Source organism: Anser brachyrhynchus (genome assembly GCF_964034855.1).
Source record: "Anser brachyrhynchus genome assembly, chromosome: Z".
NCBI lineage: Eukaryota > Metazoa > Chordata > Aves > Anseriformes > Anatidae > Anser > Anser brachyrhynchus.
Window position 1 is genome coordinate 31,870,519 of NC_137697.1, and position 16,665 is coordinate 31,887,183.

Sequence of the window (16,665 nt, forward strand, 5' to 3'; positions counted from 1 at the left end):
TGTGCCGGCCACCGCCGCCATCTTGCGGCCGCCGCCTGGGCGGGTCCGGTCAGGCGCCTCCGCCCTTATTCCGTGCTAATCCCCTCACAGAGCCGAGGCGGACACCAGGCTGCGCAGTTCAGTCTTTTATTTCAAGGCATTTCCGTGACTTGGAAGTTCTCGCAGCAGCCCGCCCGGCGGCCCCGTCACATCCCCAGCGTGCGGCCGCGGGCTCGGCCTGATCCCCAGAGAGACGTGCAGCGGGCGCTGCTCGCCGGGCGCCCACCGCCCCCGCTGCTACAGGAAGCTAGCCCGGGTCCTCGTTAAAAAAAGATTATCGCTGACACCAGAAATACCTCTACCTTCGGTTCCCTCTCTTGACCGTCATTATTATTTTTTTTAATTATTTTTCTATTGTCCAAACCCTTTTCTCTTCTTCCCTTCCCTTCCTTCTTCTTCTCTTCTCCCTGTCTCTTCCCTTTTCCATCGCTCTTTCCAATGTCTTCCCCTTTCATTTTTAGCTCCCGTCCTTCCTTCTGGAAGGAACATCCCTTTCTAAGCATTTACCCTCTTCTAGTCTCAGGTCCCATAACCAATAATATCAAGATGACCAAAATGTTTTGCACGCAGAAGGCATGTAGAGAGAAAGGGCATCCTTTTGTGCATAAAGCACCCTTGGATAAAGCACCCAAAGGACCCTCCTCTAATCTCTGTAGGCACAGTGCCTAACAAAAAACAAAAAACAAACAAACAAAAAAAAAAGCTGAGAGAATCTGAGACGGCCAAAGCCTCCTGTCCTTTCCAGCAGCAAAGAGGTAGATGCAGAAGAGCTTTCCATGTAGACTTGAAAGGGGAAACTTCGTGGGCAATCCTCATCAACTCCTTTTGTTGGCAGCCCTTTATGCAAAGCACTGGCGTGTTCTCTTGGCTGTTGCCAACAGGAGAACAAACAGCTATACAAGTATTTAACAAAGATTAGATCAGTTGGATGCACTGGCTAAGCTATACCTGGTTTATAGAGCAGGAGCGTGACACACAAGCTAATGAATTAACCTAGCATGTAATCCTCAGGGGGTAATAATCAGTTTTGATGCAGCTAAGTGAAACAGCACTGATTTTAAAAAGTCCAAAGCTAGGTAGGATCAGCTTCAAAAAGGAGAAATATAGGTTAAACGTGGCAAAAATACATTGTATCCAAAAGATGTTTTTCTGCTTTTCTTCACTCAACTCTTTGCCCTGTGGTGTATGGGCCATTTGTGCGTGAAAAGTCTTGTTGATCTTCATCCAAATCCAAAATGTCTGGGATATCATCTGACTCTGAAGAGAGGTCTGTAATAGTGAAATCTGGAACCTGTATAGGAACAAAATTTCAATCAATTCAAAAGTAAAACTAAATAAATTTGTGCAGTATTCCTGACTGAAGTCAGGAGATGAAGATGCTCAGCATCTCTAGAAATCAGACCCAAAGTACTGAATAGGGAGTGAAATATGCTCAGTCACACATTGAACATAAATACAGCATTAAGACCAAATATTATGCAAGATCTAAATCAGTTGCTTGGAAGACAGGATTTGGTAGTAGAAGTGGAACACAGCTAAACACACTGAGTGCATTTAGTGAAAACAATGACTAGAAAATTAAAAATTGAAGATTTTAAACTTGTTTTGCCTTTCTTCTTTCCTTGGGATCAATGGGTTATACAATGGAGAAGCCTAGAGAAGCTTGATATAGACTGCTTTGTACTGCCCTGCCTGCCTACCACACCAAACCTTTCCCAAGGACACAAATATCCGGAACTGCAAAAATACGCTGACCTCTATTTCAACTGCACATATTGTATTCTGTATTTTAAGCAGCTACTGGGTTTCAGGAATAGTTAGACATTAGTGGACACATGGATGTTACACACTTCTAAAAACCTTGGCTAAGACACTTAGGAGCTTAAGTCCCATTAGCAGGACTTAAATTACTTTGTCTCTTCTGAAAAAATGAGATAGAATTAAGCAATTTACTCATAACCAGAAGTTTTCTACCCCAAGTGAAAAATTCATATATGTACAGTTTGATTCATGGTTAGGTTTAATGTTGGTAATATGATGAATACTTGAAGACAGACAGGATCATCACGTGCTTGCTCATGGCACTTTGGTTCTGTATGTCTGAAAAAGCAGTGATTTGAAGAGGCTTCTAAGCGTTTAGAATCACAGAATCCTGGAATGGTTTGGGTTGGAAGGGACCTTAAAGATCATCTGGTTCCAACCCTCTGCCATGGGCACGGACACCTTCCACAAGTTTTTAAACTTGTTTTGCCTTTCTTCTTTCCTTGGGATCAATGGGTTATACAAAGGAACCTGCCTAGAGACAAGGTTGCCCAAAACCCCATCCAAGCTGCCCTTGCACACTTCCAGGGATAGGACATCCACAGCTTCTCTGGGCAGCCTGTGCCAGTGCCTCGCCATCAGTACTGGCTGGAGAAGCACTTTTAATTCATTCAGTAACTGCAAAACACCTTGCTTATGACCAACTTTTAGCAAAAACATAGGAAAGAGAAGTCTATGCTTTGCCTTCCCTGAAGACATGCCAGAAGAACAGAGAACACACCAAAGGAGAAAGATTGCTACTGCAGCTATCAGGTTGTAGACAGCATTGAAGCACTGAGTGTGAATTACTCAGTTCCTTGGAGAGTAGTTGACTGTAGGACACCGGGTACTTAGAAATATTAATTAAAATATTAATTAAAACTGAGCTTTGGAAGACTTTAAACAGCATGCCACGTATCAGGCAATAGTATGAGTACAATGAAATGCCTACACCACTTTGAGAGCCTAAGCTTGCTCAAAATTAAATCAGTATTAAATCTTCTCCTAAAACTCGAAAGGCAGCAGGAATGTGGGAAAGACATTCTTCAACCAGCAAGAATCATCCTGCATCTTTCTGCTTATTGCATTTACCTAAATCTCTAATTACTGTACTTAGAAAAACAATATATTTTGTCATTATCAGCAGATGACCCCGTATCTCATATCATAGTACAAATGGAGATATGTAACAAGTCTAAGGCAAAGTAGCTCTTGGGGAATTTGGAGTTCGTTTGCAAATTCATTTAAAAATGTGCCCAAATAGATAGTTTAACCAACTGGTTTATCCCCAGCACAAATATAGGGGAGAGAATGAGTTGAGAGCAGCTCTGAGGAGAGGGACTCGGGGATGTTGGTGAATGAAAAACTCCAAATGAGCTGGCAACGTATTCTTGCAGCCAGAAAGTCAACTGCATCCCGGGCTGCATCAAAAGAAGCCTAGCCAGCAGGTCAAGAGAGGCGATTCTGCCTCTCTGCTCTTGTGAGACCCCAACTGGAGTCCTGTGTTCAACCCTGGGACCCCCAGCAGAAGAAGGACATGGACCTGTTAGATCAGGTCCAGAGGAGGGCCGCAAGGATGACCAAAGGGCTAGAGCACCTCTGCTACAAAGACAGACTGAGGGAGTCGGGTTTGTTCAGCCTGCAGAAGAGACGTTCCGGGGAGACTTTACAGGGGGCTTCGAGTACCTAAGGGGGGGCTACAGGAAAGCTGAGGAGGGACTCTTTGTCAGGGGGTGGAGTGATAGGACACGGGGGAATGGCTTTAAACTAAAAGAGGGTAGATTTAGATCAGATATATGGAGGAAAACCTTCACTCAGAGGGTGGTGAGGCACTGGCACAGGCTGCCCAGAGAAGCTGTGGATGCCCCATCCCTGGAGGTGCTCAAGGCCAGGCTGGATGGGGCTTTGGGCAGCCTGGTCTGGTGGGAGGTGTCCCTGACCATGGGAGGGAGGTTGGAACTGGATGGCCTTTAAGGTCCCTTCCAACCCAACTCTGTGATTCTATAATTCTGTTTTTAGGCTGAGCAGGGTACATAACCATGCTCAGTAACTATGTCTGACCACTGGTAATTTTCACTACAGCATAGTTGCAAGTCACCTCTATTATTTATATCCATGTTTCTCCTACAGATAATGGGATAATCAACATTTCCAATTTTTCCAATTTAAGTTTATGCTCTCTTTACATCCTCAGTGCGTACATAAAGGAGTCAACTGCTTACGAACATGCTAGTAAGATGTTCATAGACATTAAATAATTTTAAATGGGAGTGTAGCTGTGCATGAGAGTAAAACAGGGTTGGTGTCAGTATCATTTATCTCAGTTTTGAACATACTAAGTTGTTTTAAAAACACACTGCCGTCTGCACCAGTCTAAGTAAATCAATGCAAAGCCTCCACTGCTTCGGTAAAGGACTTTCACTTCTGTATCACCTTTGTGTTTAACTGTACTCTCATTTCATAGTTGCTAGGATGTTAGGAAGTTGAAACAAAGCCATAAGACAATTCTTGCAAGAATAGGGCTAGATATGACCCTTCTTTGTACTTTTCCTCTGTAAGACAGAGTTAGATCTTCTGAAATGAAATAGTATAAAACTTGCAGAACCCTTGCATGGAATAATGCAAAACATACTTCAGCGTTTTTGCTGTCTTAGTGTCCAAATGTTAATATCAACACTAACTTAATTATAAGCTCATCCATTTTTTTCTTGCTGTATTTTTAGAGATGAGCGAGTAGCAATTTGAGATTATTCTTGTTTTGCACTTTCAGAAGAAGCACTTATTTTTAGTCAGACTGTATATTATGCAAAAAAAATCAATTTTTCATTCATAGTACAACATGTAGTACATTCAGCAAAACACTGTGCACAATAACACCAGCTAGCTTCTACAAGATTTTCCATCATGCAAATAATGAACAGATTACACTTAAGAAGTAATAAAAGAAGGTTCCCTTTTCTCTTCTTAACCAGCTGGCTTGGAGAAGTTTTTTTGTTCTTTGTTGGGGTTTTTTTGAGAGCTATTTATTTTTAAAACAGAAAAGATTTAAGTTGTTCTGAAATCCTTTCACCTGTTTCTTTTCACCTAGCTTACCTTACTAGCTACATAGCACTACCAGAAATTATACAGTTTAGAAAAGATTCTGTGGAATGAATTCATCACCTTACAAAGGGGGAGAGATTTCAAAAGCTTTCCGCATTTCTTTAGTTTGAGGTAAACTAAAGAACTCCAGCCCTTATACAAATCTTGTAATTTTGGCTTTACTAATATGTATACTGCTATAAATACATTTGTGAAGCTTTATTTCACCTCCCATCATTTTCAATGCATCTGGTCTCATTTCACCTGGTCTCATTTTAAAAAAAAATCCCAAGAAACTTCATAGCTCTCAAAAACACTTTTGAGGGTATTGCTTAGTTTTTTTTTGTTTTTTTTTTTTTTTAAAGCAAGCAAGTTCATGTTGTGTAACTGCTTGATATATGCAATTATATGGAAACAGGTAAAATTACGGACAATCTATGAGTAGGCTCTGCTGTGTTAATATTTTAGGTTTTCTTCATTCCATGTGAGATTTTTCAGTAGTTATTAGAACGCACATCAGCTTCAGTTCACAGGTTCTGGAAGATGTCCAAGACATCCATGCCTCCAGTAGGCAATTTAATTGGCATTCCACCTGTGCTAGAAAATGTTAGGTTTTGTCTGAAGTCCCTTAATTGCAATAAAGACTAGAGACATGCTATACTAAATTACCAGCAAGATATCCATGCCATTAAAACTACAGTTCAGTTCCAACACCCAGCGCTGTCCTCATTAAGATGATCCAATAATCTAAATGCAAGGACTTGTACTGGGTACAATAAACCAAGAACATACTAATTCACCATTATTTAGCCTTCTCTTCTTCCAACAAAGAGCCCCCCATTCCACTGGGAGTCGGAAACTTAATATTCTGTATACTTGGTTTCTATGTGGGGAAAAAAGTCACAGCACAAAAATGCAGGAGTTTTTGTAGTGTGTTGGTACAACAGGCTATCAGCACAAACACGTAAACACAACCAGGCATTGCTCTAGTTGTGACCACCAGTTGTACTTCAGCTCTAAAAGGCCAGAGTAACTTACAGAGTTACCCAGAGTTACTTGTTTTGATTCACACTGTTTAGCAACTTCTTTGAATCTGAGACCAACATTGCTAAATTAAATGACTGCAATGCACAGTTGCCTAGGGTATGCATCAAGAACACAACTTACCTGGACAGCAATAAACCAAGAAAGCTTTTTTCCAAGTAACAGTAATTCTCATCAAGGGAAGGGAGTTATAGAAGTTACTAGGGAACAACTCCACCCAAGTAGATGAGTGTTAATTCACATTAGTCACTCAAGTTCAGAAGAGGGTACATAAAGTAAAAAAAGATTAAAGCTTGCATTGACAGTGGAAGAGTACACACTCCTACCAAGTCAGCAGCCAAAGCAGGTAGATGGGAGTCTCATACAGACAACATCTACTAGATGGGGAAGACTGATTTTTTTTCCCTATATCCTTTTTTCCTCACTGTAAGGCCATCCACCTGTTCACAGTCTGGACAGGTAACAGTAAGCACAAAAAAAGCAACAGTAAAGCAAAGACTGAATGGAAGGGAAGAAGGAAACACTGCAGCAGTGTTATCTATACACACAAATAGATTCAGATTTTCAATGTGTCTACTTCATTTGCATCGCAAGCTTGCTTTCTCTTGGACCCAGATTAAAGGAGTCACAGAACAGCAAGTTACATGTTTTACACACCATACAAATGGAGACAGACTTTGGCAGCTGAAGCATTTATTACTAAGGTACAAAATGTATTACAAAAAGTTGGCTACAAAAAGCATACAACAGCAGGCACCTGAGTACAAACAGCATGAATCTTGTCTTTATACTGTCAAAAATATACTTTGATAATGATTTGGTCAGGTTACTATGTAATACAATAGTAAGTTTATATCATTAATATTAGCACTGTCACAGCATTCAACTCCAGCTGACTCAGTCAGAAACCCCACTTTCAGCTTTGGAATTCTGCCCTCACAGAATCCTCATGAATCATGTAACAGTTCAATTTGAGACCGTCATTAAAAAATAATCAAATGCATGATCTGCAGCAAGTACAGAATTCAGGCATACCTCGCTAGAATGCAAGGCTTTTAAAGGCATTTCATAGCATGTAAGGCTTTTATATTACTCTGGTAGAGATTAAGCAGCAGATCAAATGCTTTCAGCTGGGATAAGAATCATTTAGAGTAAGGATATTACTACCATTAATAAGCATAGTGAGGTTTCTCAACTGTACAAACAAGGCGTCTTGACAACTGTAAGCTGCCAGTATTTAGGCACTTCTGTTTGTTTTAGAGTGTCTTTACTACTCAGGACAATACAATGCATTTGTAGGAGAGTGTCCTCTCTAAATCACTTCCCCACTCGTAAGTTTTTTCCCCCCTAAAGCTTTTTGACAGCTACAGTTGTTAGTCACTTGTTTGGTCAGTCTGCAGAGTACATGCATGCTATGCAGTTTACTCAATAGGGTGTTCAAGCTGTTTGTCTTCCTGGCTGGAATTTTTCTCCCCTTCACCTTTGCTCTCAGCATGCTGAATGCCAGGCAGTTGTGGGTAAAAGGGACCTACCAGCCAGTTGAGCGGCGTGTTGTTAACAAGATAATCCATCACGTCATCCAGAGACTCTTTCATTTTCTTCAGTTGTCCTTTGCTTGTAGCAAGAAAGCTGTCTGACAGTTCTTGAAAAGAGGATGCTGACCGGAAGATCTGGTAGACATCACCTGCCATTGACCCAACACTGTAAACCTGGTCCTGCACATTCTGTGGCAGACCCTGTAGGCTTGAGACCAGTGTGAGGCAAGTGGTCTGAAGCTGGTGAGTGAGGCTCTGTGCAATAGCTAGAGTTCTCGACTCTATGTGCTGGAAACAAAAACATAATAATCGCTTGTCAGTATCTTTGTGACTGTAGCAGTTTTATGTTATTTAAGAGACAAGGAAGCAAAGTAAAAGGGGTGAAAGTAAGATACAGCAGATAACAAGGATTAAGCAAGAAGAGTAACAGACAGCTTCAAAGTACTTGATTTCTCCAATGTTCAAGTACTTTGGAACAGAAGCATTGGTAGTATCTACCCAACAACAGATAAGGAAGCTCTTGTATCAACTCTGGATAGCAAGTTAAAGCAGAGAAGTATTCTAGTGGATGAACCACTATTCAAAGCTCTATAAGACTCAGTGAGTCTGTTCCTCGGGCTGCTTTATGCTGAGGAATTGCTTTGTCCAGTTTGGCCATGAGATAAGTGAATCCTAGCTGGTCTAGATATGGTTAATATCCCAACAAGTTCACAGAATGAGGATTCTCTTGAAAGTAGAATAACCCTTTAGTGTCTGCAGGAAGTAGGCTCATTTAAGAGTTAGGATGTCCTCTGCTTTTCATAAGAGTCACTGGCAGATGCCTGAACTTCATCATTTAGATTCTACTTTTGTACAGAAGCATTCTGTGCTGTTAAAATGAGATGCTGTGCATTTTGGGGACTGTTAGTTAGCCAGTGTCACCTCGACAGTATGCAGTCCATTTATTTCCAGTTTATATTTACATCTATTTACCTCAGCACTATGCGACTCATCACCATCATTTTGACCTGTATATTTCTTCCATTCTGCCCAGGATTGATAGAGTTTTTCCTGAGCATTAAGAAGTTTCTGATTGGCACTATTCATGTTCTTTCTGGCATACTCGATCTGAAATACAGCCAAACAAGGAAGTAAAGTAAGAGTCCAAACAGTTTTATTAGGGCTACCCTAAAAAAAAAATTACAAAGCTGGTATTTTAAACACGTAAAGTTCAAACGAAAGGCTTTGGAGAACATAAGGATATGCTCCTTCTCCACAGAAAAAGCTAGAAGCAGTTTCAAGATGTTATGTAGTCTACCCCTCTACACCTCAGCTATTTCATCCTCCCCCACTGAACTCGTATACATGGAGCTGTAAGTATATAGAAGACCATAACTATTTATGTACAGTTTGTGCTGTACATAAAGGTACATAGTTAGGATCAGATGACTGAAGCACTCAGGAATGCTCAGAGATACCCACAGCAAGAAGAGCAAGCCCATGAAGAATCCTACGTTTTGTTAATATAAAGACTGAAGTAAAGCACTGAAGTGTTTCTAAATTGCAAGACACTTTCTTCAATGAATAAATGTGTCAGAACTGACCCTTTACAACAAAAACACCTTTTAAACATTACTTCTATTTATGCAGTGCTTAAAATTACAAGTAATTGGTCTGTTTTACAGATCAGCTTGATTTAGGACTTCTCCTGACTAGTGGTAAAAAGCTCCATTGGGAAGTGCTTTATATTTTGAAAATCAATTTAGTCACAGCTATCTGATTTTTCCCTGTTTGTTCTCTACATTCAAAAACTATACCAACATTTGTTTTTTATACCTAAAGTGAGAACTTGAACTTACCAGATTAACAGTATGGTGGAGCTGAGAAATCGTCTCCTGGCTTTTCTGTTTAGCATCTCTAACTTTGTTTAAGGCTTGCTGGTAGGCACGTGCACGGACCTTTGATGACAGAGATCCTAGCCGAACATAGTAACTTGGCTTTTGAACTCCAAGTTCAAAACCTTCAACTTTTGCAGCTTCTTTTTCTAGAAAAGTGGAAAGGGAGCAGATTGACCAGTGGAACAAAACTTAAGAGGCCTGATGATATTTCATTTGCTTCATAATAACTGAATATTGGACTTGTTTAGTAGTCCTTTAACAGCAGGTTTGGCTGACAGGCACACATGTAACCCTTACTTAGGTTCATTCTGCTTGCCTGTCAAGAAAACGCTATTACAACCAGGAAGGCCAAAGACAGTTTGGGAAGCACATGCTCCCTCCCTGCTATGAGGTAATAAATGGATGACTGCTTGTTTCTCTCCAATACATGTATACCATCAAAATTAAACCTGACTTGTTCTTACCTAGTTCTGCTTCTGTGAGTGGGAGATACTGGTCCACTAGGGTTTCCGATTTAGTGAGAGCACTATCCATTCCACTGCTCACCATCTGCACCACACGACTTCCCAAGACAGTGTTAATGCCACCATTAACAACAGACTTGGTCATTTCTACACTGTCTTGCATCGCTTCTTTAGTCTTGTCCACAACTCCAGTGATTGTGTGAGCAACAGTTTCCTTGGCACCAGTCACAGTGGTTGTTACAGCTTCTCTGGCTCCAACAACTACATCCTTAGCATTGGCAACAACCTGACAATGAAAATAGGTTAATTCACTAAAAATATTTGATAAAAAGAGCTACATAATCCAGATAATACAGAATATATTAAGATAATACAGAATTATATTAAGGCTCATACAAGTCTTATCTAGGAAGAACTTGCACTGAAAGCATATAGACAAAAAGATATGATTGTCACACAGCCTTCAGCTCAACACTCTTCAGTTAATGTAAATCAGTTTGTTTTACAATGAGCAAGAAAAAGTTTTTACAGGATGCCCACCAGTGAACAGCAACTACAGATACATCAAGTAGCCCGCTAATGTAAAAAAAAAAAGAATGGCTCAGTGACCTTCCAAAAGCAAATGATTCTACAGAAATGCACTCCATCTCCTCACTACATCTAAGCTGTGAAGCAAGTGCAGCTTACAGGAACTCCCCTCACTGCATTTTTCATATCAACAGCAAAGAGACAGGTATAGAGATCTTCTGCTCAGCATATGTACATGGAGAAGACTTACCTTGTCAGTGGGTTGATTCAGTATAGGCAGTCTCTCTTCAATTTTGTCTAGACCCATACATGCATAGTTGTTGGCAACTACAACTATAAAAGAAATTACAACAGTTCAACAGTTGATTTTAAGTTTTGTTTTGCCTTAGTATAAATAACTCCAATTGTTATTTGTTTTTGAAATGGAGCTCACACAGCAGCACATTTAAAGTAGCTTCTCTCCCCTTTTCAGGGGGATTTGAGGTAGCAAAGCCCCACAAGAAGGCTGGTCTACAGTGCCTTAAGCAAGCTCACTTGCAGGCAGAGGAAGTCTGTTCATATACCTTACAAGCAACTGTTGTAACAGGTTGAAACACCTGGCCTACTGCCAGTTGAAGAAACTAAGGCTCCTGGTTACAACAGCCTTGTGACACAGTTGCCAAATTTAACCACAAGTTACTCTTTGAGAGAAAGCACAAAACACTTGAAAGTAGGTGAAAGGTGAGGAAGGTGTTGCACAAGCAACTACACAATCACCTTGCAAATCACGAGGAGCCAGTCAGTTCAGTATTACGAAAGCTGGAATCAGCTTTGGCTCTGGATTCCACCACTCCCCCAAGTCATACCTATCTGTAATAAGTTACTCAACAAGCAAGGCTTGTTGAGATGGTTGTCAGCTAGCTGAAATAACACTCCAGACCAGCATGACTGTGCTCAACTGTAAGCACATGTTAATATATAAAGCAATCAGTTGAATTAAAGGTATCAACAGCTCCATCTTTGCCTTACTTTGTGGTTCCAGTTTCTGGATGATAGGCATAGCACTTGTCATGGCTACTGAAGTAATTGTCTTCACTCCTTTCTCTGCTATCTCACATACTGACTTCAGATAGGGATGGTTATCCTTTGTAGTAACGTAGGCTGTCGACACCATATCATAGGTGGAGCTCACCAAAGGAAGGTTTGCTACCCTTGATACAATGTTCTGTTTAAAGAGAAAGAGGTTAATTGACTATTTTTCTGAACTATACATTAAAAAACCTACTGGGCTATCTTAAACATACCTGTTGTGGATCAATTGCTGCTAATGCCATTTTTTCAGGTCTTCAGTCTTACACAGCCTATGAAAGAAGCATGTCAGAGTTAGGACATCCTCATATCCACTTCATTTAAACACCAGGCTTTCAAACCAACAATTGCTTTATGATCAACCCCACCAGAATCAAGGGGATTAAGGATGTTTGTTCTTGCATATAGGAGATCCATTTTATTTTAACAATTTAGAAGTCCAAAAGCTTTGTTTCCTAATGCTTTTCATTGGTTTAAGCAATACAAGTACGCCAGATGCAAGAAACAGGCTTTGAAATACAGCAGTTCACTACAGAATTACAACTTGAGTCATGTCTTTTTTCTAGGAGAAATATACTTGGCCTCAACTGTTGAGCCAGGGTGAAGGAAACCTACCCAGCTGTTCTTAAGCTAAGAGTTTATTAAAACTCTCATTTCGGATGTCTAAAGGACAGATGAAGACTCTACCACCAGTATCTTTAATCAGATTAACAAAAGGGAGTCAAGTTTGAAATGTGATTAGTTGTTGTTGTCCAAATATTGTGGACACTTGAAGACTGCGGTGAAATACTCATCTCAGTAACCTCAGATTAATTCTCACCCAAGTTACTCCACTAAACACAGTGGGCTCATTATCTCTGCTGCAGTGTCTGATGCCCACACAGGGTTTCCACTGCTCATTTACTCAAGAGTTAGAATTCCTGTAGCATGCACAGTTAGAACTCTCCCACAACAGGAAATAACTTTCCTTTGTGCTAATTTAGGAATTACTACCAAGCCCACATTGAAACAGGCTGGGGAGAGCAGTTGTTCAGCAAGCCTACGCTACGCGATTATCTTCCAATGTGCACTCCCATGGAGAAAACAGTAGTAGTTCTCCCCATATAAACCCTATAAAAGGGAGAGGGGAAAGGGATAATGCAGTACCACTTCAAGAGAACACACAGATATGAATGCTCAGAAGCGCATTGTCATTCTGTGAATGCACTGAAGCCAAACATGATCTGCAAGCACTTTTTGCTTTGACAGCTCCATAGAGCACTTCACTCCTGAAAGGACAGCAGTTCTGAAGGCTGTGTTGTTAGGTGTGCCAGAAAGCCCGACAGCAGCTTTCCTTTTCACATATATGATAATATCAAAACAGGATGCGTTAATTTTCTGCTTTGGGTCAAGTAAACATTTCTCTTTCGTTACATAACGGGCAGTGACAACAGCGTGCTGTTAACACTTTGCAGGCGCATTTGCCCACACACCAGCGCGCACACGTGCCAGAAGGCAACTCCTGTAATGAGATTAACCGCTGTACACGAAGCGTGCAAGCAGGTAATAAACAAGGGCTACGAGAATAACAGCGGAGCCCCCCCTCCCACCCACCGAGCCACAACTGCCACAACCACCACACGCCCCGCAGCCGCCCGCGCGGCGCCGCACGCCGGGTCGCGGCTGATGCCGGCCGGCAGGAGGAGGGGCCCTCGCCTGAGGGATTATTCGGGGCTGGCAGCGCGTCACAAAAGGCCCGGCCGCAGGCGGCGGGGCTGCGCGTGGGGATTTCACTCGGCAAGAGGCGAGCTCGGGCCGGCCGCACGGGTACTCGGAGCCTCCGGAGCCACCCCTGCGCCCAGCGGGGGCAGAGGGGCGGACCCCGAGGCGCAGCCCACGCTGTGAGGGCGCCTTTCGGAGGCCCCGTGCCGCCGGTCGGGCCGGGGGGCGGCCACGTGGCGGAGCCGCGCGGTACTCACCGCAGCTGGGAGCGAGGGAGAAGGAGGAGGGTCCGCCGCCACCCGACCGCTCCGGCGCCGCCGCCGCCACGCACTGAGGCGGCTGCCCCACGTCCCGCGACTTATAGCAGCGGCCGCCGACATCTCGCGAGAGCTGCGCGCGCGTCACGGACGCGCCTCGTCACGGGGTGGGGGTGGGGGGGGGGGGGGAGAAGAGAATTAGTTCCTAAAACAAAACCAAAAAAAAATAAAACCGCGGAGAAACTTTATTACAGGGAACTCTTGTCCAGCCTTTCTGTCAGAAGGTCCCGGTAGCTTTAATTGTTTAAAGGAGGGAAATGACAAGGAACCAGCGTATCTGTCAGCCTCAGAACAGCGAGACCCCTTTCTGCCCCATTACTGCACCCTAAACAACAGTCATCCTGCAAATGCTGTTTTAACTTTTACTGCTCGACACACACAGACCTCCTCTTCTGATTATCACTGTGCCAGGACAGCAAATTCCTCTAATACAGAGCAGTACAGTAAAAAGTATCGTTATCTGCCCAGGATGGGGACAGAAGGCTTCTTGCAAAAGCTTGGTAGAAAAATACAAAAACCGTCTCTCCCTCTTATCTGTCTGTTATTCCCTTGTTGCAATACCCTTTGTCTACTGCTATAGAGATTCTGACCCTTGCTCCTACAGGACACTATTTTCCTAATACAAAAGGGTAGATTTAGATTAGATATGAGGAGGAAATTCTTCACTGTGAGGGTGGTGAGGCAGTGGCACAGGTTCCCGGAGAAGCTGTGGATGCCCCATCCCTGGAGGTGCTCAAGGCCAGGCTGCATGGGGCTTTGGGCAACCTGGTCTGATGGGAGGTGTCCCTGCCCGTGGGAGGGGGTTGGAGCTGGGTGGTCTGTAAGGTCCCTTCCAACCAAACCTTTCTGTGATTCTGTGATTCCTGGGCTTTGGGAAAGAGCATATGTTTGTTTTTCAACCTGTTCAAAAAAGACCTTCCCAGAATGGTGTTTCAGTTTGTTTCTGCAAAGTAAAATCAGTTCACTCTTCTTGTTTCAGAGCAGAACAGATTAGAAAATTATTCTGGAACAACATAGGGATTTTCACTTCTCTGAAGTGCTTTATCATGCCTCTGTTAGGACCCATACCAAACACTTCACAGGCACAGGCACTCCACTTTTTCTCCTTGTAGTTATCTGAGACCTGCATTTTTTTCTCATTCACAGTCATATGGCTTCTCAGGTGTAAAACATTCAATTGTCAGATACCTCTTTTGTCAGAGATATCTGTAGTGGGAATTCCAGAGTATTCCAGGCGTTTTAGATACGAATACGCATCACTGTTATTTGTAGTACAGGGACACCTGCAACTCTTGCAGTCCAGGGACGTACTCTGCCAGAACACAGCTGGGGCACAGTCAGGATAGCTGACCCCAACTGACCAAAGGGATGTCCTGTGCCATGCAGTATCATGATCGGCAACAAAACTGTGGGGAAAGAAGGGGGAAGGAGGGGCAGTTGGAGTGATGGCACTTGTCTTCCCAAGAAACCATTATGTGTGTTGAACCTGGCTTTCCAGGAAATGGCTGAACATCTGCCTGCCAGTGGGAAGCCATGACTGAATTCCTTGTTTTGGTTTGGTTGCACAAGGAGCTTTCAGTTTACCTATTAAGCTGTCTCTATCTACCCACAAGTTTTCTCACTTTCACCCTTCTGATTCTCTTCCCCCATCCTGACGCAGAGGAAATGAAGGAGTGGCTGTGTGGAGCTCAGCTGCTTACCAGGGTTAAACCACAAGATATGCTGAGCCTGAGTCAACTGACAGATAGAAAGATAGTCTATTTGTAAGAACTAGTACAGAGATTTTCATTTGGCATCATGCCTAGTGGATGAAGAGATATGGGGAGTCGAAAAGGAAGCAGTGAAGTCAATGTTTACTTCAGTATACATAGTCTGTGTTAACCTTCCACCATACCTGGAGGTTTTATTAGACTCCAGAGGTACACATGGAAGTCAGGCAATGTGCTGTATCATTTGTACTTCATATATAAACTGATATTATCTGCAGTACTGTTTAAACAAGATCATACGTGTCCACTGTAATTTACACATACCATGTAGATGACATTTCAGACCCTTGCATCAACAGCTGCAACCAATCATCTTTAGAGTTACAATGCATCAAAATTATCTTCAGGTAATACAGATTTTGCCATGATGGTGTCATTCATATCTCAGTATTTCTGTATCTGACTGTCTGTAAACTTGCTTCAAATCCCTATCTTGTAAAGAAATATGTATGTACTTAGTTTCATGGAGATAACTGCCAATTTACAAAAATAGTTCACTACCTACTTTAGATTTGCACAGAGGTAATTGGATATGCCATTCAGTATTTGCTGAATAAGGCTGTAAATAATTTCACTGATTTCATCAGACCTATTCATATGGTTGTATCCACTGAAGGATCAGTGTTGCAAAGTCCAAGTAGTTATTGAGATATATTACAAAGAAAATCAAAGTAATCAAATGGGAATGGGATTAGAAAGAGAAGAAGAATCTTTGATCAAGGATTCTAATTGCAGCCACATCCTTTGCCACACCACCCTGTATAAGAAAGTTATTTATCTCTTAAGATTTTGATAATAGGCATTTAGAGTGCTTATTAATACAGTGAGCCCTCCTATCCAGCTGCCTCCTGGCCATCCAGGGGCCTTGCGAACGTACTGCCAGGGTGTACTTTGTAGTTTACTAGCGCTGAAATCAGGCATACTGTTTGCAGCCAAAATACCACCTCGAACTGCTTGTTACCCTTTGGGGATTATGCCCTCCTGAGATTTGTTTGTGTAACAGCCTGTTGTTGCCTGTTTACAACTAAATGTTATCATACGTATTTGTAATGGTTATTTTTTTTCTAACACAGATCATTTTAACCATGGTAGGAGAAACTCTTCATGATCTTGGCCTGCAAAACAGTGAGCACAGAAAGGTGGCCCTCTGGAGTAGTCAAGAATCATGTCCAACACCACAGCTTTAGGAAAACGGCGGGCTTTAAAGAAGTGCCTCCGGTGACAGTTTGAGGTTGTCTGGAGTGAGCTAGAGGCACGAGACAACTAAGGCATACCTTCCGTGTGCCTCAGGTTCTTACACGTAACACTGGCACTGCATTGCTTCTCAGCAGTCAGGACTGCCCTAGGGACACTAAGAGAAAGAAATTATTCAAAGTCCTGAAAGATAGATGATTTTCAGCATCCATAACATATATAATCAAGTCAATTATTATGGTTCCTCT

The 16,665-nt window shown here is 42.3% G+C and overlaps 1 protein-coding gene across 1 annotated transcript; it reads right to left on the reverse strand.

Annotated features, from left to right (window-relative positions):
- Positions 1–110: 110 nt before the first annotated feature.
- Positions 111–13,527, reverse strand: PLIN2 (perilipin 2). The gene is made up of 9 exons (XM_080574501.1): positions 13,395–13,527; positions 11,652–11,708; positions 11,377–11,572; positions 10,619–10,701; positions 9,841–10,126; positions 9,338–9,522; positions 8,472–8,606; positions 7,497–7,787; positions 111–1,330 (listed from the first exon to the last, which is right to left on the reverse strand). The coding sequence occupies exons 2-9, from the start codon at positions 11,679–11,681 to the stop codon at positions 1,199–1,201; spliced, it is 1,338 nt and encodes a 445-aa protein (XP_080430627.1). The 5' UTR covers positions 11,682–11,708; positions 13,395–13,527; the 3' UTR covers positions 111–1,198.
- Between the last annotated feature and the right edge of the window lie 3,138 nt (positions 13,528–16,665).

Coding starts and splice junctions, on each gene's coding strand:
- PLIN2 (XM_080574501.1), bottom strand. CDS start 11,681: ATGGCATTAGCAGCAATTGATCCACAACAG. Junction 10,127..10,618: donor TGAATCAACCCACTGACAAG/GTAAGTCTTCTC, acceptor TTTCATTGTCAG/GTTGTTGCCAATGCTAAGGA. Junction 7,788..8,471: donor ATGAGTCGCATAGTGCTGAG/GTAAATAGATGT, acceptor TTTTGTTTCCAG/CACATAGAGTCGAGAACTCT.